This window comes from Pezoporus flaviventris, unplaced genomic scaffold (assembly GCF_033815535.1).
Source record: "Pezoporus flaviventris isolate CSIRO_AGI_PZ_B2104156 unplaced genomic scaffold, CSIRO_AGI_Pfla_v1 ptg000002l, whole genome shotgun sequence".
In the NCBI taxonomy this organism is placed as follows: Eukaryota; Metazoa; Chordata; class Aves; order Psittaciformes; family Psittacidae; genus Pezoporus; species Pezoporus flaviventris.
Window position 1 is genome coordinate 92854988 of NW_026892550.1, and position 23227 is coordinate 92878214.

The following is a 23227-nucleotide window of genomic DNA, read 5'->3' on the forward strand; positions in this document are numbered from 1 at the left end:
ACCAAAACATCCTTGTTATCAGCTCTGTTCCCGAGCTGAAAGTCAAAACACAGCACTGCACCAGCTACCAAGAAGGAGAAAAATGACTGCTACTGCTGAACCCAGGACAATTGCCTATATGAGAGATCTATCACATAAATCACATGGGAATCAAATACAGCTCAAGAGGAAGCATACAGCCTTCTGGGGCTATGTGGAGGGAACAGAGGAAAAGGGGCACCCCTCTGCCTCGCAGGTGAACAGAGCAGCACAGATGCTTTCAAAACTGTCCTCTAAGGCCAGGCCTCCCACCGGGAGGAATATTGATAAACCTGAGAGAAGACTTCATTCCTCCTCAGTCCATTCCACTCTGATTTACAAGGCTTCCAGATAAAAACAGTTTGTTGGTGGGAGAAAAAGGAGCAAGACTCAAAGTCACTTAGTGGGCAGTGAGGGAGGGAAAGGAAGGAAGAGACTCTTCTCCCTGCCATCAACCATCCTCCAATTTTGGGGTATTGACAACACACACCCCACCCTGTTACAGAATTAACACAGGAAGAATTGTTCCTTTAAAATGAAACCACTTCCCAAATCAGATGGGTTTTCTGAATCAAGAACTTCCCTTTTTCCCCACCTCTCTCCTCAGAGTCTCTCAGAGAAAAGCCTCTCACTGCTCATTTCAGCCCCCTCAATCAGAGATGCATGCTCAGAGGTTCCCAGAAAAGCTGCTGGGATGGAAATGCATCTGTGGATTTGTGTGTCAGAAGTGGCCAGGGAGCCCCTGTTAGCTCACAGTGGTATGCACATACAGCTCCTTTCACTGAGGCAAGCTCATGAAATGTGGTCGAAGGGATGAGGAGAGGAAGGGAGGAGTCACAGGGCAACCCGCCTCCCCCAGTGCTGCTACGAGCTTGGTCACTGGCTCCCAGTTGTTTCAGTTCTGTAAAGCATCTGAGCAGGCAGAGGGCAAGGAGGAGCAACACTTGTGCTGCAAACACATTGCTCTCTTCAGGATGGACTTTTGTCCTGCTGGTAAGCATTGACCATCCTTTGCCTTTTCTGTGAGGGCTGTGTGCTCAGTTGGACAGAGCAGAGCACACCATGAAGTCCCAGCAGCTAGAGAGGATGCTGAGGCTGGTAGCTGGAGGAATGAGATGGTGGAAGATCCTTGGTGGTGCTGTTAATTCCTTGTCAACCTTCAGCATTAGGCATGGGTTTATTTCTACTTGCTCTCCCGTAAGCAAATTTCTTACCCCTTCAGAGAAATTTTCCCACTGATTTGGGTGGCCTTTGTGCTGAGAGTGTCTACTGCTGTGATCCCTTGTGCTGGTGGTCCTGAGCTAAGCTGGGAACTGACTCAGGGGTATATGTGATACTTAGGATGAGCATCTATAAGCTTTGGCTTCTCTTCATGCAACATGGCCCCTCAGTGCTGTTTTGCTAGAGCCCGCAGGAGCCTCTTGTGCTCATGGGTGTCCCAGTGCAGCATGCTTGCAAGGCTTTTGGAGCTGGGATCTGTCTTTCTTATGTCCATGTTAAAGATAAACGGCTATATTAGAGTTCTACAAACTCCACCTGCAGGTGGGCCTGCCTGGTCCTGAAATAACCTCAAAAGGCAGATGTGGGTGGAGGGAGATACACCACATCTGAGGAACTGAGAGAGATCTCAGGTTTTGTTTCCTGCTTTGGCAGCTGGTGGATGAAGTGCTTGGGATTCAGCAGGGAAAGGCATACTGCCAGTCTGAACATTTCCAGCCTCTGGCTGAGGAAGCTGTGTGTGTGCAAAAGCAGCAGATAGGAAGAATGGAACAGGAACAGGTTGAATAAGAGCCAGGAAGAAAGGAATCGTCTTGCAATAGCCTTGCTGTGTCTGACCCTCCGTCCTCACAGGCTTTTGCGTATACGATACAGAGCACAGAGTGAAGGGAAAAAGCAGTACTCAGTTTCAACAGCTGTTCTGCACCTTTCAGTTCTTAGGTGGGTGACCAAGGAACAGGCATGCTCAAACTACACACCAGCCTTGCTTGTCAGGGAAATTGGTGGGACTATGGGAGCTAAACTCTCGTGAGCGTCTGGCTATGAATGTTTTTGAAGGTGCACCTCTTCAGATCACCCAGCCCTCATCACATGAAAGCGACTGTGGACAGAGCTTCTCCAGGAGAAGCTGGGCAGGGAGGTGGTGGTGATGGTGGGGTTTGCCACTTATTGTCTTATTTTTCAAAGGCATAGTAACTGAGGCTCTCAGAACTGATGGCCTGACACAGTCATTCAATTAAGTTATGTGCTACTGAGTTAATTATGTCCTAAAAGTTACACACAGCAATAGCACAGCTTTTCCTGGAGTCACTCCTACCTGCAGATGCAATCGTCCTGTTAGGTACCTGTCTGCCACAGCTGCATGCGGATGAGACGTATGCTTGTGGGGAGGCTGCTCTCCCTGCAGTGGATGTCCTCTTCCAGCTTCCCTCAGGACCCTCTAGCTACTGTCTAGGTGAAGCCACAGAGCCAGTATGCCGAATCCTTGAGTTGGGTGTATGAAACATGGGAGAGCAGACTGGTACCCTGGTATCATGTGCTAGGATGTGTGGGGTGAGAGACATAGGCAAAAGTGCTTGGAAGCTTTCCTGATTGCTCTAAGTTGTCATGTAGAATGAAGGGGACCAGGAGACAACATAAGTTATTTGTCACACCTTTTCCTCCATAGCTGGAATGTGAAAATTAGACACATGTGAGGTCTATGTTAAATTTCTTCTGACACAAGCTGGAAGAGAATTGTGGAGTGGCTTCAGGAGGGAGACAGTTTGGGCTGGAGAGAATTTAGGAAGGCCTCCTGGTACCTGGTTGGGTAGGTGGTAGTCTGTGCTGCAGATGACACAACAGCCATATCAAAGAAGAAAAGGAACTTCACATGAAATTCTTCCACCAGACAGCCTCATCCAGGCAGAAGATGCCCATCAGGCTGCTCTGCTTGTGTGTTGCCATGGGTGGAAGTGCCCAAACCCTACAGCAGCCACACTCAGAGCCCTGTATTGCCTTACAAATGGGCCAGCTGAACCTCTGTTGTTATACTGTAGATGAGTAGCATATGGATGCTCTGTAACAGTGCTATAGAAGCAGTCATTGTTCATAACATCCCCCTACTGTTATTGCAGTCCATCCTTCCAGCTCTCCTGGGTATTCACTTCCCACATATCCGTGTTCCAAAAGCTGTCTTCCTATTCATATACTTTTGCTTGGGATTGAAAGCCTGACTTAGCACCTGTATGGCTCTGCACAGCCCTTTGCGGTGGGGACTGAGACCAGCAAGCTGTACTTTATGCTGGCCACATGAGTACCCAGACCTTTGGGTAACTCCGACCTGCCCTCCGGATGGGTCAGCTGAGAGTGTAAGTCACCACAACTGGAACTGAAGTCTGTGTTCTCTTTCGAGTGACAGCACTGAAAACACAAGCCTGTGCAATTCATGAAGAGCTGGCAGGTCTTTTCTACCTGGGTCTGTCCTGACAGTAGGGAAACAACCTCAAGAGCAAGTGTAAGCCCCACAGATGTGATGTGCTTTCAACATTTTCTCTCTGAAAATGACTTTCAAGCATCAACTTCATGTCCTCCCTGGAGAGGATGCTAACCATTTCTTTGTGTGTTGTGTCTGAACTGGAAGACTTCAGCGTAGGTTTGGCTGACACATCTCCCTGAAACCTGTGGGTGTTTTCATGGGTTGTTCTTCACCAGGGTGAGATTTCCCCCTGTGCAGAGGACCCTGACCAGGGCCATGCTTCATCTATGTCCTGGCCTAGCCCTAGAGGGAAGTGCAACTTGGTGGTACTGAGAACTTTGATGAGGCTGAAGCTGCTCCTCAGTTGCCTGGTGCAGAGATGAATTTCCTCTGTCATTGCAAGCATTTAATCAAATGGTGCTTCACTCCGAGTGTCCTTCTGCTGGCAGTTTGGCTTCTTCTCAGTGTGGAGGGGGAATGAAAGTCAAAGCAACCTGCTCTCGTCTGCCCAGCTGCCTTTCCTACCTTCATTGCTTTTCCATGGATGGTTTCCCAGACAAGCCGTACAAGTTCATTTCTCCTAACTGCAGACCCCAATGTGTGCAATAACGTTGATGAGAAGCCTCAGAGCATCCTTGAGGGCAGCATTAGGCCTTCTGTTAGCGAAGAGGAGTAACATGCAGGCACCAAACTCAGAATCATTTTCCAAGGCAAATGAGGACTCGAGCTGCTAAGGAAACTTAGGAAGCCTCACAAGGACCTTTTCTGCAGCTCCATCTAAGTTGCCCTGAAAGTTTCATCCATCCATTTTTTTTCCTTCCTATGTCACCCTTTCCTGCTTATTTATCCCTTGGTTCCCTCCCCTTCTCCATGACACAGATGCTTTTTCTCCCCCACCCTCTCCACACGCACAGTCCTTCCCACACTTCTCTCATTCTCAGACAAACTGGACAGGTAAATCCCTTGTGAGCTGAGGTTTTCAGATGTTCAGGAGGGAGGGACACTGAGTTATTTACAGTCATGGTAGGGGGGTCATGTGGGTGACATGATGTCCTCTGGGAGCCTCAGGTCTCTTTAAGATGCTCTAGGCTGCTTCAGTTTACACAGAACAACTGAAGCACAGCAACCAGCCACACCACACACTTTGCTGATGGGGTGGGGGAAGTGGAGGTTCCTCAGCTTTGTCCTGCTGCAGTGGAAAGAAATACAGGACAAAGCTTCTGAGTGGTGATTTGTCATTAAATTACCCACAACTACCAGCCCCCATAGAGGTAAGAGACATAAAGCTGGGGAGATGGAGAGAATGGTAGGAGACATAAAGTAAGCTGAAAGACCCAGGCAGTGCTCACAGGCACAGGGCTGACAGTCAAGGGGAAGTCAGCAATACCAAGCAGTAAAGCCACTGCACAGAGTTCGTTGTTGTTTCTTTTTGTTTGATTGTTTGTTTTCTTCCTTGCTTGTTTTCCCCTCACACATAGGTTTGTCTGACGCTAGCTGTGATATGCCACAAGGTTTCTGTCCCTCTCTACCTGCCTCAGCTTCTTTCAGCTCTTGAAGAGGACTGCTTGCAGAGCTGGAAGGGGACATGGGTCCTTCCTGGCCCTGGCTTTATGCTGGCTCCTTGCCTGGCGCTTTCCTCCCAGAGACTCAGCAGCCTCTCCCCAGGGAATGCAATGCTTGAAAACAGTGGGAGGGAGCCAGAGGAGAGAGGCTTCAGCCTGAGAAAAGTAATAGGACAGGCTTAGCACATGAACCCAACCAACCAGGAGGATGTGGGAAAGATCTGGGTGGTGGGATGCAGGTCTCTCTGAGCTGTTGTGGCCATGGCAGGAAAGAAGCATACGGCTTCTGTGATGACTGCCCTTGTCCCCTTTTCGTTTGTTTTGTCTTAGTTGGCTCCTTCCCCTTTTTTCTCCAGTCATATTTATAGCAGTTTTTTTTTCATGTGAGATCCACACTAAGAGAATTTCCAAGGCGTCTGGCGGCACTTCCCCTTTTTCCAGGAAGACAGGAGGCCCAGGGGATTTTGGCTTATGCAGCCGTGGAGCAGGGCATCCAGTGGCCTGACCTGGCTTCCCAGGGGAGCTTTGTCTTACACTCTTTAAGAGTGCAGCAAGGACTCTGCAAGTTCTGAAGTGGCATCCCAGGAGCTCCAGTGCTTTTACCCTTGTGTGAGTGCCTGGGACTTTTCTTGGGGCTCACAATGTGCTTTGCTTCTCTTGGGGCTACAGCCTTCTCCTCCTTGATGAAGAGGCTGTGCTTCATCTGGATTATATTTAGCAGCAGTGCTGTCACCCCAATTCTTCTAGGTCTTTTATGAATCATTTTGTGGTCACTTTGTCTTTGCTGGTACCTGGTTGACTTCCTGTAGATTGCAAGAAAGCTTACTCATATTTCTGCATTGTCTGTAGTCCACAGAATAGCAGCCTCCCACAGATGCTTCTTCTTCAGCAAGGCTTTCATCCCGCCATATCCTGCCCTTAGACTAGAAAACCTCAGCTCTCTCTCTTAAGACATTTCTGCATCTAGCTGTGGTGGATCAGCCCATGAAGCCAATAGCTCTTCATGGGAGGTTTGGATGCAGATGAAGTATCTAGGTCACAGCTTTTCAGCACGTAAAGATGGCTGACATAAAACCCACCAAAGAGCATTTGGTATAACTTCCTTATTGTGCTCATGGGGAGGAAAATTGGTTGAATAGGTTGGGTTGCTTCAGGGTTAGATCAGAGTGCTACCAGTACAGCGTCTGTCTGCTAGGAGGAGTACAGGGGTTTGTGCTGCTCACTCTGGACTGAGAATAACTTACAGGGCAAAGCTTGAGGTGCAGTGGCTGCAACAGCAGGGCACATAGATGTTGAAACACAAACATCAGAGTTGCTGTGGCATGACCCTAGGAGAAGATAGGCGCTGAGAGGTTGAAGCAGCGTTTCCTGCGGTCTGGTTGGTCCAACACTGTTCTCACAGTCATGTTTCTTCTTCCAGGGTCAACTGACTTGAGTGAAGCTGAAAAGGCTGAAATAGAGACAATCAGGCAGCACAGACAGGAGCTTTTGGAGGACATTAAGGTAAGGACCATCATGTTCCTTGTCTGCTTAGCCTTCTAAAAACTGTCTTCACCAAAGAGTGTCTTCATTTAACAGTTAAGGCCATGCAGAAGTGCTCCTGAATGGGAGACATTTACTCTGGCATGATCCAACTTCCATCCTGAGCTATAGGCTGCCCTGACATGTTTGCCATCAGTCTACATCCAATCTATAGTACTCTGCTGCAGGAGTCGTTAACTACCCTAATTGGACATTTGAGAAAGGCTGGTCAGCTCATTAGCAGGGATGATCTGGGACTGCATATTTAGGATTAAGGAAATAACTGTGACTTCACTAAGTCATACTGGCAGGGACCTGGATCACCATTTATGACTATTTTTAATTACTGATTACCTGCTAATGACGTATCAGTCTCAGTTACCTGCTGCATCCCCTGTGTTTATCGAACTTTCATTTGGTTTGTGCACCTCTAACAAGTCCTCCATAAAGGATCCTGTCTCTTTAGAGATGTGACGGCAGGACCTTCCACACAAGTTTCTGTGGTTGAACTTGCTTTTCTTATTTTCTTTTAGCAGACAAACATTTTTCCACTAACTCCTAAGATGTCTGAAAGTGACAGATTCAAAATCGGTCACTAATATCGCACCACAGTCCTGCATGGTCCCATACACTTTCCATTCTGTTCTGTCTCCACCATCATGGAGTGTGGTTTCCCATTTGAGCAAGCTCATTCCAACTGAGTATTGGACTTGCACTGATTTTCCCACAATGTGAAGATATCCGGATGCCTGGGAAATAGGTGTAATATTTCCTTGTGTAAAGGATTAAGCCAAACTACCCATTACTTCTCAGGCTTCCAGACTCACCACCTCTGTCGCAAACCAGAATGGTGTCTTGTCCCTTCTTGCAAAACAGGGTATAAAATACCTGTGGTTTGCTTGTTGTAGTTCTTGTCTCTTCAATTTCCAGAATATTCAATAGGCATTGTTGGAGGCAGGTTTCTTGAATAGGAGCACTACATCTTCTACCCACTAATGGACTATGGCTCCTAGACTATACATACCCACACTCTGAATCCCAAAGCCATTAACCAATGAGGCATGCATTGTCCAATGGAGCAGGATGAGTTTAAGTGAAAGAGAACCTAGAACTAGAGACATTTTCCCAGGTGGAATTCTTCAGAAAGTATCTAGCAATATCCCTTAACACAAAGACTTAGGGGGGGTAACTGGTAAAGGAAGAGGAAAGAGAGGACAGTATAGAGCTAGACTTGCTGGTTACACTGCCAAAAGACAAAAGTGAATAAAGTGATAAAACTGATAATCATTTGAAAATCAGGAGCTAAGATCATGGCTTTGTTATGTTTGTGCAATACCTAAAGCTTAGTAAGGAGCAATCTCAGCGCTGGAGGTTGATGAAGCACAGCAGAAAAAAAGGCAGAGCAAAACTGAAATCCAGAAGCTCTTTTAAACTATGGGATATTGGGGAACTTCAGTTTCTCTATCTGGATGCATACCACAGCCACATTCTCACTTCTTGTTGAGGCAAGATCTGTCATAAAACATTCCTTTGTCCCCTTCTGGTTTGTGTGGGGAAGAATTTGAGTGATTACTGGAAGAGAGTTATGATGTGCTCCGGCTCTGAGGAGAACTATAACTGCAGAATGGAAACAAGCAGATATAGACACCTTCATTCCCTTGGTAACATCCAGCCAAGGAAGTCTTAGTCTGTCATGGGCCTGAAGGATACTGAATTCTACAATTGATTTTATAAAATTTGGCAGTGATTACTCTTCTTTTTTCCTTCTTTCTTCTTTATCCACCTAAAAATAGGTATTTGCTCAGTGGTATTTGAATGATAGGTACGTTAAGAACTTGTGTTTCACAATGTGGCCACTTCAGGATTCATACTAACTTCAAAGTTACTGGTTCCACTTCCCCTTTTCTGGATGCGTAGCAGGGCTATGCAAAGTAAAAGGTAGAAGGAAATGGGCATAGTGGAAGGAGTGTCACATGTGACATTGCTTGAGGAACTGAAATCAACACTGGGGTGAGTTCTCTCGGGCACTCTCCACACGGGCACTTTCCAAGTACACCCAGCTCCTTGATCGAAATCAATACCGTGAGTGGGTTTGCCTTTACCTGAAACAGGAACAACCCAGACTGTATTCCCCAGCACATTTTTTATGTGCACCACAGGAACTTTGTCCCCTCTATACTGCATAAAAGTTCTGACTGGGCTGGGCCAGCCCTGTTGGCAGATCCTCTGGTGTTGACCAACCAGGTGGCTTTTGGTAAATGTGTATCCCAATGTTTGAAAGTCCCACCACCCATTGCTCTCAGTGTAGTTTTTAACAGTACCGTGCAATTTTCCCAGAGGCTGGTGTGTGGTAGGGGATGTGATATACCCACTCAATGCCATGCTCTTTGGCCCAAGTGTCTACAAGGTTATTCCGGAAATGAGTCCCATTGTCTGACTCAGTTCTCTCTGGGGTGCTGTGTCACTACAAAATCTGTTTCTCAAGGCCCAGGACAGTGTTCCGGGCAGTGGCATGGGGCACAGCGTATGCTCCCAGCCAGCCGGTGGTTGCTTCCACCATGGTAAGCACGTGGCGCTTGCCTTGGCAGGCATCTTGATTTTCCAGCCTTGATGGACAGCAAACATGGGATATCCTTCTGCTCCTCTTATCCATTGTTTTTATCTGGAATCCAGCAGGGTCAGCTAAAGCACTACCCATTTCACAGACATCCTGAACTGGTAGTGACCATCTGACATGTCCTTTTCCTGTGGCTGAGGAAGTCAGACTTGCTGTGTACGTGTCTGCTGGTTTTTCCTCCATCACCTTCATTCTCCTCTTCATTCTTCTGCAGAAACTGAAGGAACAAATTGCTGAAGTGTTTGCAGAGATTGAGTGCTTCCAAAATGCAGATGAGAGGCAAGAGGCAGACAATAACCCTGGGAAGCAGACCAGGCAAGTGGGACAAGAAGAGTATTCCTTTGTTTACAAAGTCTCTCTCTTGATGTTGAGAAAACACAAACACCTCTGGGATGTGGTTTACAACAAGGAGAGGGAAATGAGGCCAGGAATACCATTCTCTCCTCTGAGATTTCTCTTTATTCCTGGATAGTCAGACAGCTGTCCTTGAGATATCTCAATTACTTTGTGAGTGAATTGAAACATGGCCTTTTATTCTAAGTTTTATTTTCCTTCTTTTTGTTTGCAGCAAACTGTCACGGAGGGACAAACTTCTGTCCCTGGGCAGGAAGAAATTCAACATGGACCCTGCAAAGGTAGGATTTGCTCATTTCACCTATGGGGAAAAAGCTGGGAGAAAGATCATCCACTTGCAGACACCCATATTAAAGGAACTGCGGCATGGGAGTATGGTTTCCTATCTCACTAGGGCTCTAGTTAGTAGCATCCTGTCCCGGAATATGGTCTTCTGATATGATCAAGCTGTGTTGACCCCCATCCCCCCATCATATGCCTATAGGCTGTCCCATCACATGCAACCCAAAACTAAGAAATAGAGGCAGGGTGGTTTAAAACTGCCAATGTGTTAAGAGAGCCAAATCTCTCTTCTTGATGTGAGAATTGGCCATAGTGTGATGGAGAGAGATGAAGTGAGAAGGGGAATTTCGAGAGTGTGTCAGATTCCTTGGCTCATTCAGAGCAGAAGACAAGAAGCTGCCTCCAACATTTTGGAAGTAGTTACAGTTTTGGTAGTACTGGTTGGACAGTGGAGTGAATCCAGGTTTTCCACTTTCTGTGACTCTGACCAGTGGGGTCCAGGCTCCACAGCTTTCAGCCCCCTGCAGAAAGCTCTAAAATTGTCATGATGAAATAGAGAAGATACGAGCAACACAGTTTCCTCTTCCTTCCTCCTCACCGGAGGACCATTTATTTGAGCTCAGTAAGGAAAACCACAAGCTGCAATTGAATGATTGCTTTTTGTCAGCTTAACCACCACAGCTGGCATCTTCGGTGGCTGCTGGGCTGAGTGACAGCTTTTCATGCCTCCTCCTCCTTTACCCTGCTGAGATCCTCAAGATACCTTCCCCAATGTCCACACCACAGCTGGAGTGCTTGCCAGTCCTCTGTACATCCCCCTGCCAGTGGGAGCTGTCTCACAGCAGTGATATCATACTTCGGGCTGGTTTCATCATGTCTTTCTGTCTGACCTTGGTTTGAGGCCCCAGAGGCATCTCTCTCTGTGGCACTGAGCTATGCTGTGCAGAAGTACCTGAACTAGCTCTGACCCCAAACCAGTTTAGCTTTATTAATTCAGTGCCAATCAGCCTGGTGGGAAAGTTGCGCTACATGTCTTTATTATGCAGATCTGTTTATTGCTTCCCTTTTACTACATGCCCTAGGCTGAGAGGTGCTGCAATGCAAGGAACTTTCATTGCCCCTCCTTGCTAAGATTGCATTTCATCCATGCAGTGCTGATACTTCAAATGACTTCCTATCTCCAAGGTCTCAGGGCGAGTTCCTGAGGCTAGAGGAGGTAAGCATTAGGATTCTGGCTGAGAAAAACCTTTGGGGAAAAACATTTTCTTCTGGAAAATGGAGCCCCCTTATCATTGCAATGCTTTGCAAAATTAAACTGATCTTACTGAAAATCTGTCTGGGGAAAAAGAAGGGAAATAGTGTGGAAAAAATCTCAGAAATATTTCAATTCCTTCTTTTGAAATGGCTTTTTCTTTGGGGCATTTTAAAAATAGTTTTTTATATATTACAAGGCAAAGTGAATTGATTCTGTTGAAGTAGAACATTTTGATGGATCTAAAACAATTTTCATTCCTTTATTGCATTTTGTGAGGAGAATTGCAATGTGGTCTGAAGAGTCACAGTGGTTTTAGATACTGTTAAGAATCTGCACAAAACCTCAACTTTCTGTGACTTTGAAAATCATGAAGTTCCCTCTAACACAGGATGTTGACTTTTCACAGCCCAGCTCAGAACCTCTGTATTCCCTAAAAAACATATTCCAACATTACTGGCTGGGGAAGATGGAGCTGAAAAGACTGCAGGCTTCTCTGGAAAAGTAATTTTAAGTTGTCTCAAGTCCAAATTTTTGTCTGAGTATATTTTTTTAATTATAACTTCTTAAAAAAAAAACCTTTAACTTAATTAAAAAAAATATAATTAGAAGCAGAACACTAAGATATTTTGATTAAAAATTACTATTTTGGCTTTGCCTTTTTTGACTTTTAACCTATACTGCCCTTTGTTCTTTGCTTGAGTTTCCATCCCAGTGAAACATTTATCCAAACCTAGGGATGAAATGGAATTGGGGCTCACCCATCATGGAGGATGAAGAGGGATGGAGTAAGGGTGGGAACATGGCTGTGATGCACCATAAAGAGATATGGGGAGTAACAGGGGAGGCAACACCACGAGAGCTAAGGAAGGCTGACACCAAGGTGTTGGGGTCCTACTTTCTCATCAGCCCCCAGAGCTATCTTACTTCACTGTCTTACTTCTCCTTCCCCAGGGGATCCAGTACCTGATTGAGCACCAGGTATTGTCCTCAGACCTGCAGGAGATCGCCAAGTTCCTCCACAAGGGTGAAGGCCTGAACAAGGCAGCCATTGGGGATTACTTGGGTGGGAGGTGAGTGACTCAGCCAGGACTAGGAAGCCCTTTGGAGGCATGCTGTCACACCAAGGGGCATTCAAACTGTGCAGCTTCAAAGCTCTCTTCTGACTCTTTCCATCTCTCCTCTCCCAGGGACCCCATGAACATCCAGATCCTCCAAGCCTTTGTAGCATGTCACGAGTTTGCCCACCTCAACCTGGTGCAGGCACTGAGGTGAGTGAGCATGTAGGATTCAGAGGATGGAGCAGGAGCCTGCTCAGCCACTAGGTCTTACCGTCCAGGAAGGTTGAAAAACCCAATGACAAAGTGACTCTGGTTTAGGGCATCTTCTTTTCTTATAAGCCATCCTCCTGGCAGGTGGCCTAATTTTCTCTTGAGGTCTCTGCTTCCTCACTAGGGAAGAAGAGCCATGATTTCCAGGATACTTGGTTCTGCTTCCTGCTTTCAGGGTGTTTGTGGGTGCCAAGCCCAGGCAATCCCTAGAGAGACGAGCAGAGCTCTTGCTTCAAGCACTGTGTTGTCTCCCCAGTGTGATGGGATGACTTCTTTTATTTTCATGGTGTCCCATGGGTTGAAGGAAGGGATAAAGGTCCCTTGCTCCGAATCTGACTAATTCTGTGACATGCTGCTTCTGACAGACAGTTCCTATGGAGCTTCCGGCTGCCTGGGGAAGCACAGAAGATTGATCGGATGATGGAGGCATTTGCCAACTGGTACTGCAAATGTAACCCAGGAGTATTCCAGTCCACAGGTAGGCACAGGGCAAAGAATGCCTTTAAAGCTGAGCTCCACTGTTTACTAGAGAGAGGAGCCTTCCTCTTCCATTCACAAAGTACAGAGGGCATCACTTGGAAGTGTGAATATTGCCCCTTAAGCTGAAGGAGGCAGCCCAGCTCCTGTGAAGCTTTTCAATAGACAGAAGGTCTTCAGTCCTCCTCCTCCAGTCCATCCCCACAGGAAATAGACTTGAGAAGTGATCCAGCTCCACATGAGGTACACCTCATCACAGCAACAACAACACTGACAGATGTGGGTCTGTAGAAACTTTCCTGTTGGCAGGACCAGATCTACCCAACTTGCCCCATTAACCTGAGGGGATAGAATCACCTCTATCATAGGAGACCAACTCTGTCCCTTTTTCTCCTATTAGAAGGGACATCTTCCTTTTCCTCCTCCAGCTGAGAGAACAGTGCTGTTTTCCAGTGACTGGATACAAAGCCACCTGTTAGGATTGATTAGGTGTATTGATTTGCCCTTTAAGACAATTTCCACCCATCCTGATTTTCTTTCTTGTTGCCAGATACCTGTTATATACTCTCCTTCTCTATCATCATGCTTAACACCAGCCTGCACAACCCCAATGTGAAAGACAAACCCCCCTTTGAAAGGTTTGTGTCCATCAACAGAGGCATTGACAATGGAGGGGACTTGCCAGAAGAGCTCTTAAAGGTAAGAATACCTCCCATATTCTCATCAGTCCCTCTTCTGCCTCTGTCTTGGGGTCCACTGAGAAGCAAAGGTCCACAGGTCTCAGTGTAATATGCTTGTTGGTGAGGACATGGTACAAGAGAGATGTGGCTGAAACCATTCAGGGAAGAGCAGTATCAGTTTGTTTGTGTTTTCAAGTGTGTCCGTGTGAGATAGGGACAGATACTGTAGCTGTGTGAGAGAAAAAGACATGAGCTATGAGTGTCTGTGTGTCATGTACGTATGAGGCTGTGTGATGAGACACCCACCTCAGTGGGAGGTAGCTGGGCACCTGGCTCTTCTGGCCAGCTTTGAAAGTCCTAGTCCCAAGGGGACTGTCTGTTTCTTGTGTCTCTGTGTGTGTAAGACAATGTCACCATGGCCCAGTTTATGAATCCCTTTCCCTTGTTCGCGCTTGAATGTCTTAGCTGTCTCCAGTGTTCACATCAGTCAGGACACCAGTGCCTGACCTCTCCTACATCAGGGTATAGCTTTGAGGGAGTAGAACCAACAAGCCCCAAGTGGGCATCAGTGTCTCTTCCAGCATCTCTTCCAGCATTTGTAATGCTCTCAGCAGGTCCATGGCATCTCTGATCCCAGAGGATGAAGATGCACATCAAGGGAGACAGAGGCAGGGGATGCATCCATTAGCAGATCTGGAGATAGCATTTTCCCAAAGCTTCAGCAGGCACGGACCTGCCCTATGAGGCAAGGTAGAGGTAGGCAGCCTGCCTACATGTGCTTAGCTTCACCCAGCCAGCCTGGGGAGAGTAACTTGTTTTGTGTCAAAGAGAATGCCTACATCCCACACTTGGGTTTGCTGAGCAGCATTCCCTCAGGGTAAAGGCTTTGGATTTTTCTCCAGAGTGCCATTTCTTTCAGGCTGTTTGATGGAAGTTGCAGGAGCCTGTGGTTGTTTCAGTTTGTTGGGGTATTTTTGCTTGGGATTTGTGTAACAAATGATGGCATATCCAGTGATATGAGCAACATTTTTGTATCTCTTGAAAACTAGCAATCTGTCTCCCTGTCATTCTGCTGTTATGAATGTCATCCTTTGTGTTCCCTCAGTGCAAAGGCCTTGGGTCTATGAAATAAGCCTACTTCTTGTCATTTAGATGTGTGTATTGGTTTCTACGTAAAATTTCTCAGCACAGTGTTTGGCACCACCAACCGAGGGCTTAAATGACCCTATGCAGAGACACATCTGCAATCTCTGTCATACCATGTTGTCCCCTCTCAGTGCCTTAGCACTACCCAGAGTGGCACTCGTATGACATGCTGGATTTGGTCACTGCAGCCTCTCTTGGTATGGGTGCACATTTTTGTGTCTGTGCCTTTCCAAACTGAGTCTCCCTTTTGTGACACAGGATGAAGAAAACAGGTGATGATCCCCCTTGAGGCCCTATGAGCTGCAGACTGAGAGCTGTTGTACCCCAATACCCACTGACCTCTCCCCTCCCCATTTCACTCATCTCACCCTGTGGAAACAGAGTGGTGATGCAGATGGACCTAGGAGAGCTGTGTACAAGCTTGGTCAGAAACCTGTCTTTCTTTTTCTTTCCCTCTTTCTTTCTCTCACCAATGTTCTGGCGCAGAATCTGTTTGAGAGCATAAAGAACGAGCCATTCTCCATACCAGAGGACGATGGAAATGACCTCACACATACTTTCTTCAACGCTAACCGTGAGGGTTGGCTTCTGAAACTAGGTAAGGTAGAAGATTTCCTTGGCTCCTCTGAACTCCCTGCACGCCTGCCTGCGTCCCATCACAGATCTCCCCTCCCTCTCTGCTGTGGTGGGGTGAGGCTGACATCTGCTGTTTGAACCAGCTGCCTGCTCTCTCTTTCCAGCTCCTGCAGGCTCTGTCTGCTCAAAACGGGGGCCCAAAAAGCTATCTCTCACCTCTCCTCATTCACAGCCCCATCAGAGCAGAATTTGCTCCCTATGTGTGTGCATGTCCACCATAGATCATCACATCAGCAGTGAGCACCTGCTTGGGGCTGATTTACAGGGGTTGCTGGGAGGGACTGCCTCTGTGTGTGTGTGTGTGTCTGGAGCTTGAGGGGGAATGGGATGGGAACAAACAGCAAAATGTGTGACTAATGGCTTTGGAACCTCATTGCCTTTAGGAGGACGTGTGAAAACCTGGAAACGTCGTTGGTTCATTCTGGCTGATAACTGCCTCTACTACTTTGAATATACCACGGTAAAGGGTTCATTCCTGGTTAAGAAATGGTGTCGCGGGTGGTTATGAGCCTCTTTGGAGCCAGGGAAGAGTGAAGGGTTAGGAAGGCAACCCTCGCCTACTACCCTATGCTCCCAGACAGAACTCAGACCTCTTCTCCTGCACTGCTTCCTCTCCTCTGGTCTTGAGGAGAAGGGAGGCTGGACATTGCTGTGATTTTCTGCTAACTCAGCCCCCCACTGTGTAAATAGAGGGGATCTCCCCAGGCATACACTGCTGTTGTCACCCCCATAAAGGCACATGTCTGGTAAATCAGAGAGGCTCTGTATAGTGGCATAGGTGTGGGGAGCATGTTGCATGTTAATTCGTGTTTCCTTGACTTCAGGACAAAGAGCCTCTGGGCATTATCCCCCTGGAGAACCTATCAGTCCGGAAGGTGGATGATCCCAAAAAGCCAGTAAGTCTCCCTTGCTTGGTGCTCTGCTAATAGACTCTCAGGTCTTACCATGCTTCTCAGAGGGAAGGTGCCATTCCAAACTGCCTTGTGCCCCTGTCTAAACATGATAGTATTTAAACATGGTCCTATTTTATCAGGGAAGATCTGGTGTAAAGGAAGAGCTGTCCTTTGCCTGGCTCTATTGAATGTTTTCATCTCTGTGTATAGGGGGGCTGAGATGAGTGCCCATAGTTGACTCCTTACTCATTTTGCACCATCACCCAGGAGATGGGGGTTCTGTTTCTCTCCCAATGATTCTTCATAATCAGTTACAGCACATTTAGACTAGACAGTGCTGTGGTGTTGGGAAACTTGCCCAGGAAGTGGCATTCTGTCTGTGCATCTTTTGTGGATACCCATTCTTGATGTGTCATGTCTCTGAAATCACCTTCTATCTGTGTGGTGACAGGCAGAAGAGAGGATGTTGCATCAGCTTCAAAGGGGAAGACATTTTCATGAGTGGAACAAAGTGACAGATATCAGAAGGTGTTTTCTGGTAGCTGTTGATGCTCCATCCCTCCATAAAGGCTGTTTAAGCATCCATTCATTCACAGGAAGGGTGTATTTATCTAAGAGGGGTAGCCTGGAGATCTAACTCATAGAGGGATTCTTGGGATGAGGAAGGAAAGGTTCTGTTGCCTTTCAGAGACAGAATGTTCTCCTCCTTTTTCACCTTCAACCTATCCCCATGGCTGAAGGCAGTATAGTCTCCTTGTTCCACCCTGTCCTCCCCTACTGCTCTATTTTATTCCCTTTCTGACAGAACTGCTTTGAACTCTTCATTCCCAACTGCAAAGGGCAGAAGATCAAAGCCTGCAAAACAGATGCGGATGGAAAGGTGGTCGAAGGCAAGCATCAGTCCTACAAGATCTCAGCAACCACACCAGCAGAACGTGATGAGTGGATTGAGGCAATACGGTGAGGAGACCAGAAAAGGAGGCCAGAGCTTGCCTTTGTTCAGTCCCAGGGACAAACAGTCAGGCAGTTTATTTGGCTACCAAAGCCTGAAAAAGGGGGTGGAAGGAACTATTTGCAGTCTAGCAACTGTGGTGCCTCTTAAGTTCAAAGTTTTAAGGTCCCTTTTGGAGAATCTTTAGCCACAGCTAAATGCTCTGCTGTGGGTCTGTATATAATTCAGTTCAAGTTCAGTTAGGTTGCCTGTGCAGCATTAAGTCTCTTACTTTTCCTACCATTTGCTCTTATTTCCAGGATGAGCATCACACAGGATCCTTTCTATGATCTGGTCTCTGCCCGTAAGAAAAAGATTGCCAGCAAAAACTGAGTTCTGACCTGGTCACAGACAGCAGGAAGATGTAATTGTTGGACAGCTTCCCTCCCATGCTGGGCTCTTCCAGTGAAGAAATTTGGGGGCATTGGTTCCCTCTGCCTCCCACTTGGCAGGAAGATGACTGATAGGACAACTTGCCAGATTTACTTCTTCCTTTTCCAAACTGAAGGCAGAGGCACAGCGTACAATCCACTGAGGACTGTTGGAGCAGTGGGCATGGCGCTTCCCATGTCCAAATGTAAAGGCTCAACAGCAGCTGGCCTTTACGGTTCTCCTATATAGCTCCAGGCATGTAGGACAGGATCTGAGAGGAGTCAAGAACATCCCCAGAATGTTCCAGCCCCTCCTGCCATCAAACCAGGCCTGGGTATTTTTCTGAGGAGCCATGTAGGTGCTCTCAGAGCCACCAAGCATGGTCCAATCAGTTGCAGAGCAATCCAGTGGTTTCCTTTCCCTGAACAGATGTGTAGTTGTGGTACAGAAGGAGCCACTGATATCTAAGATCTCACTGTGAAACCAGAGACCAAAGGAAGATAAGAATCCCTCTGCTCAGAAGAGAGCCCTCTCTACCTCTTTCTGTAGTCATGAGGGCTGTAATCCTGGGAGGACCCTGATCTGTAACTAAGTCATAGTTTTTAGGAAGTTAAAGATGTTGGATAGGGAGATAAGGGGTAACTGAGTGTAGAGAGGCTGTAGGACCAGGGAAGCAGCTCTGGGTCTTTTGTCTTTTTGCTTTGAGACTCAGGGACCACCACAGGTTTCCCTAGGGAAGAAACCCAGACAACTAGCTCTCCTCCTGGCTGATGGCTCCTCAAGAAAGGTTGCTTCCTTGCACCACCCCAGAGGCCTGAGCTTTGTATCTGAAAAGCATGCAGCCAGAAGGCTGTATGCACGCCACACACACAAGCACACACACTGAGGCTAACCCATCTACACACATTGTTTTCATCTGGAGTCTGAAGTGGGGTGGTTTTTGTCTCTTGTGTAAAAGAAGAAATAAAAGTGCTTGAAACAAGCCCAGAACTCAGGCCCACATGATCATTTCAGCGATAAAGGCAGAGGATGTGAGATAGGAGTGCTGTGTTCCTGTGCCTTGCAAAGCAGCCTGAGCACCACTGCAGCTCTGCACTGCACCCAAAATGCAGGCAGGTTAATGTGTGGTGCAAGCAGACAGATGTTGGGCAGCATGGGAGGGAGGAGTGGGTAATGGGATGAGGGGAAAGGGGCAAGGGATGCAACACTGCAAACCAGGAGCAGCACAGAGGCAAATACCAGAGACTCACTAGAGACAATTACACCTGCAGTGTTAAGGGATGTGGTAAGCTCTGGTTTTTATCTGTCACCTTTTGTGGTGTCTTCTAGTACTGGTGCTGCCTGTCTCTTGCCTTTTTTCTTCCTGCAGAGGGCTCTATCTACCAGGCAATCTGCAGCAGGGCCAGCATAGACTGATTATTCATTCTGGTTATTTTTATCCAAGCCACAGGAATGTTGAATTAATTTCAAGAGGCAGGGAGTGTATTTCAGAGTTGAAGCACGCGTTCACCCTGGAGAAGAAACGTGAAGGTTTTCTTCTGCTCTCGCCTGCAAATGTCTCCTGTGTTGAATCTCTTTGTCACTGATGTGATATAGAGTGAATTTGCTCCCCATAGCTCTAGAGGACATGTGCTTACACACACATTCACTCCTGCTTTGTGTTCAGTGCGGGGAGGCAGGGTCGTGTCAAGAGGTGGGAGGTGAAGTCAGAATATGCCCCCTTGGCAACATCTCCAGTATATGTAAGAGAAATGTAAATATGCACTTGGTTGATGAAAGATGCTTCAGAGCCTAGGGTTTGGGTGAGAAATATCTGTTCTTGCACCTCCCAGGCAAAAGCCATCAATATGTAGCCTTGAGTCTCTCTTCTACTCACAATCTGTACAGTGTAAGCTCTCCCTCGAGTTTACCTGGATCATTCCTAGGACAGCAGCGACTATCAAAGCTCTTCCCAGACCCTCCTCGTCCCAAATCCTTGTAGTTCTCTTCAGGCTGCCTATGTCCTTTTCCCTCCCTTCTTCCCCCAGATACCCATGCACTGCAGAGTGGAGTTCTTCGTAGCAGGACACAGTGGGAAGGACATCTTGTGAGAGGCAAAACAATGCACAGAGACAGGCAATTGTGTAATTTCCATCCATCAAAATAACCACAAGAGTCAGAAGGAGATGAATCAGGTTTCCTCTCTCCTAGAGACTGAGGTAGGGAGTGAGACAGTAAGTTTGAGATTCCATCACCTTTCCTTGGCTCCAGCACAGAAAATTCATTTCCAGGCATGTCCTTGGTGCCATGAGCACAATGCTACCTGATGCTGTCCACCAGCAATTCAACGTGCACTGTCCAAGTGGTATCTTTGACTTCATGCCTACTGAATACCAGTGTGTTTGATATTGTCCATGGTGTCTTCAGGACAGGTCTATAAAGCTTGGCCATCCACTCATCTCTGTGTGCTTCGACATCTGTGCTTGAATCCCTTGCAAATTTGTGATGGGAATGACTTGTGCCACTAGAATGGCACCAGCAGGGAACGTGTTGTTGGACACCATCACACATTCCCTTTGCTGAGGGCAACTGCAGCACCACACACAGGAACACACAGACACACAGAGCCCTTTGAGTACTGAACCTTACAGATTGCTATCTATCTGGTAGATGTATTCCCCTTTCTCATCATAGGCAGTGTATGTGCTCACACAGACATACATGCAGAAGACTCACACTTATTCCCTGCCTGCCTAAGGACTCCTGTGCACACCCAGTAATTTGTTTCATAATAGATGTCCATCTATTTTCATAAAAGGACTAGGAGAAGAAAGCCGCAGATGAGTGAAATAGACCACATCACTGCATCCTGCCTCCTCCCCTCTTCTTCCCTTCCTCCTGTCCCCTGTTCATCAGCCTCTTTCTGGAAGGCTAATGCATTTTAAAAAGGCATTCTAGAAATTGTTTACAGCAACAGAGATGAAGCAGCCAGCAGTCTCATTTAGTACAGCTTAGGTATCTAGCAAAGGGTAGAGAAAAGCTCTGGGAGGTAGAGGGGAGGGGCAGTGTACAAATGGAGACAGACTAGACTGAATTGCGGATTCAGAGCTGATCGAAAGGCATAGAATCACAGAATCATAGACTCGTTTGGGTTGGAAGGGACCTTAAAGCTCACCCAGTTCCAACCCCCTGCCATGGGCAGGGACACCTTCCACTAGACCAGGTTGCTCCAGACCCCGTCCAGCCTGGCCCTGAGCACTGCCAGGGATGGGGCAGCCACAGCTTCTCTGGGCAACCTGTGCCAGTGCCTCACCACCCTCACAGGGAAGAATTTCTTCCTTATATCTAATCTAAATCTCCCCTCTTTCAGTTTAAAGCCATTCCCCTTGTCCTGTCACTACCTGCCCTTGTAACAAGTCGCTTTCCAGGTTTCTTGTAGGCCACCTTTAGGCACTAGAAGCTGCTCTAAGGTCTCCCCAGAGCCTTCTCTGCTCCAGGCTGAACCTGGATTGAACCTGTCCTTTTCCAGTGGGTGGAAAAGCTCTGAAAGTCCTTGGTGATGAAAGTTCTTGAACAGGTGGAGACCTGTGGGAAGGCAAGGCTCTGCCAGTGCACTGGCCAGGAGCGGTATTCAGTGGGGTAGCATTCATTTGACATCCTGTCCATCCCTGGCAGACCTGAAACTACTCAGCTGTGTGTCACACACCTTTCAGTGCAAAGGGAAAACCAAGCAGCTCCTTTATGCTACCTAAATGGGTTATCTGGAGTGGAGCTACCACCCTTTTAACTTCCTCTGTGATACACCGTGTGAGACCCTGCATCTCACCCCTCCACAGCAGTGCAGGGACTGCCACCAAGTGGGATCAACAGGTTTGCCAGCTTGTACCATAAACCTGAAGGAACAAAAGGCTATTACAAGGGCCTCAGAGGGATGGGGGAAAGCTGTAACACCCTCTGAGATCAGCAATTTGTATGGAAAGAAGCACAGCCCCTCTGTATTGGAGCTGGTTTGAAGAGGGCAGTCAACTGTGGGACCAGTGGAACAGTCCCTCCTGTCTCCCATCCCTTACGTTTGGTGGCTGGAAAACAGCTTGTTAGCTGAGGGTGGGGGACCTACTGCAGTACTTCCTCCCTCTTAAAGGTTTCTTTGATTGTGTATTTCACATAAACAGGACAGAGCACAAAACTGGAGGGCAGGATGGCCCTCAGAGGCACTGTAGCCTCTCTGCTGCACCTTTTTCTGGCTCACTCCTGTCTCCAGCTTAACAGATGGTCAGTCTGGGGGCTGGAAGAAGCCCAGGCAGACTGGGGTTGAGACCTGACCTGGGTGTCTTGGAGTGTCGCTGCTGTGACATCTGCTCTAAGTGCCTGTGACAGGGGCATGCAGCCGTCTCATCTTCCCATGCCATTACCAATCCTGCTGCCTCCCTGCAATGAAGATGAATATGGCCTGTCCCAGGTTATCACATTCCTCTGTGTGTGAGCCTGCGTGTGAGTCTGTACACAGCACAGACACCAGTTTGCTCCTGAAGGCTGATGCTATTGAGCTAGCTGCAAGGAGTCTGTGTTTGGTGGGATAGAGGTGACTACAAGGAAGGAGTCAGGGAGGGTGAAGGAGTCTGGGTCTTATGTATGTTATAGTGCCACTAGACATGCCAGCTCAGTCCTTCCAGGGGAGAGTGGAGGTGGTGCAAGGTGACCATCACATCATATCTGGGCCCTCAAGGAGACAGCATGTGCAGGGAGAGGACCATATACCCTGCTAGCACAGCATGTCTTTGCTCCTTTACCTTGCTGAATTAGTGGAGTTACATGTCCTTTTCTGAGTACAAACACAGGTATAGACACATGTGTAAATGTGCTGTGGCCTGCACACTCGTACAATCACACATACCCAAGCATATCTGCCTATACACAGGTAAACATACAGTCCAGATGCATCCCAGTCCAACGCCTCTCCTTGCCCTCTCCTTGCAGAAGGGCCCTGGCAGAACAGTGTGTAAGGAAAGAATGGACATTACAGAGGTGCAGGGAGGGGCAGTCCCTGTGGGGTGGGACAGCAAGCAGTGTGTGGGGAGAGATAAGCAGGACATACTGCAGTGAGGTCTACAGGCACTATAGGGCTACACCAGAAGGAGCACAGCCCTTCACCTGGGGCAGAATCTGGGGAAGGATGGTGGTGGCTGTGCTAAAGGACATTGAGAGGTGAGGCATTTGACAGTCATCTTCTCCTTTGGAGGCACCAGGCTAACCTTAAGAGACCTACAGAAAAGACACTTTCTGCTGCCTCTTTAACTATGTGGGTGGCTGCAAGGTTCCTGGGGTTGGCTGAAGAGGTGGTGATTTGTGCAATTAATGTCTAATCAATTCTATGAATATTTATTGCTAGTCACCAAGCTCCTGAGTGACAGTGAAGCCTCATCTGATTGGAATCACATTCACAGGTACACCAGAGCCTCCTTTGGGGTTCACAGACCTCCCACTAGGGCAAAAGGCCCAAAAGCTATAACCATCCTGCTGCATATGGGAGGCACATATGCAATGTGCACATAGAAAACTGAGTTCAACTCGTTTTGGAGGGAGAAAAAATGAGATTTGAGGACTGAATTGTTGGGAGAGACACCTTGAAACAGTCTGCTGTATTAACAAACCTAACCCATGA

The 23227-nt window shown here is 47.5% G+C and overlaps 1 protein-coding gene across 1 annotated transcript; it reads left to right on the forward strand.

Annotated features, from left to right (window-relative positions):
• The first annotated feature begins 839 nt into the window (after positions 1-839).
• Positions 840-18576, forward strand: CYTH4 (cytohesin 4). The gene is made up of 13 exons (XM_061445165.1): positions 840-1011; positions 6455-6537; positions 9387-9487; positions 9741-9807; positions 12015-12133; positions 12251-12331; positions 12757-12869; positions 13419-13567; positions 15181-15292; positions 15714-15790; positions 16155-16226; positions 17029-17183; positions 17475-18576. The coding sequence occupies exons 1-13, from the start codon at positions 993-995 to the stop codon at positions 17545-17547; spliced, it is 1221 nt and encodes a 406-aa protein (XP_061301149.1). The 5' UTR covers positions 840-992; the 3' UTR covers positions 17548-18576.
• Positions 18577-23227: the final 4651 nt, after the last annotated feature.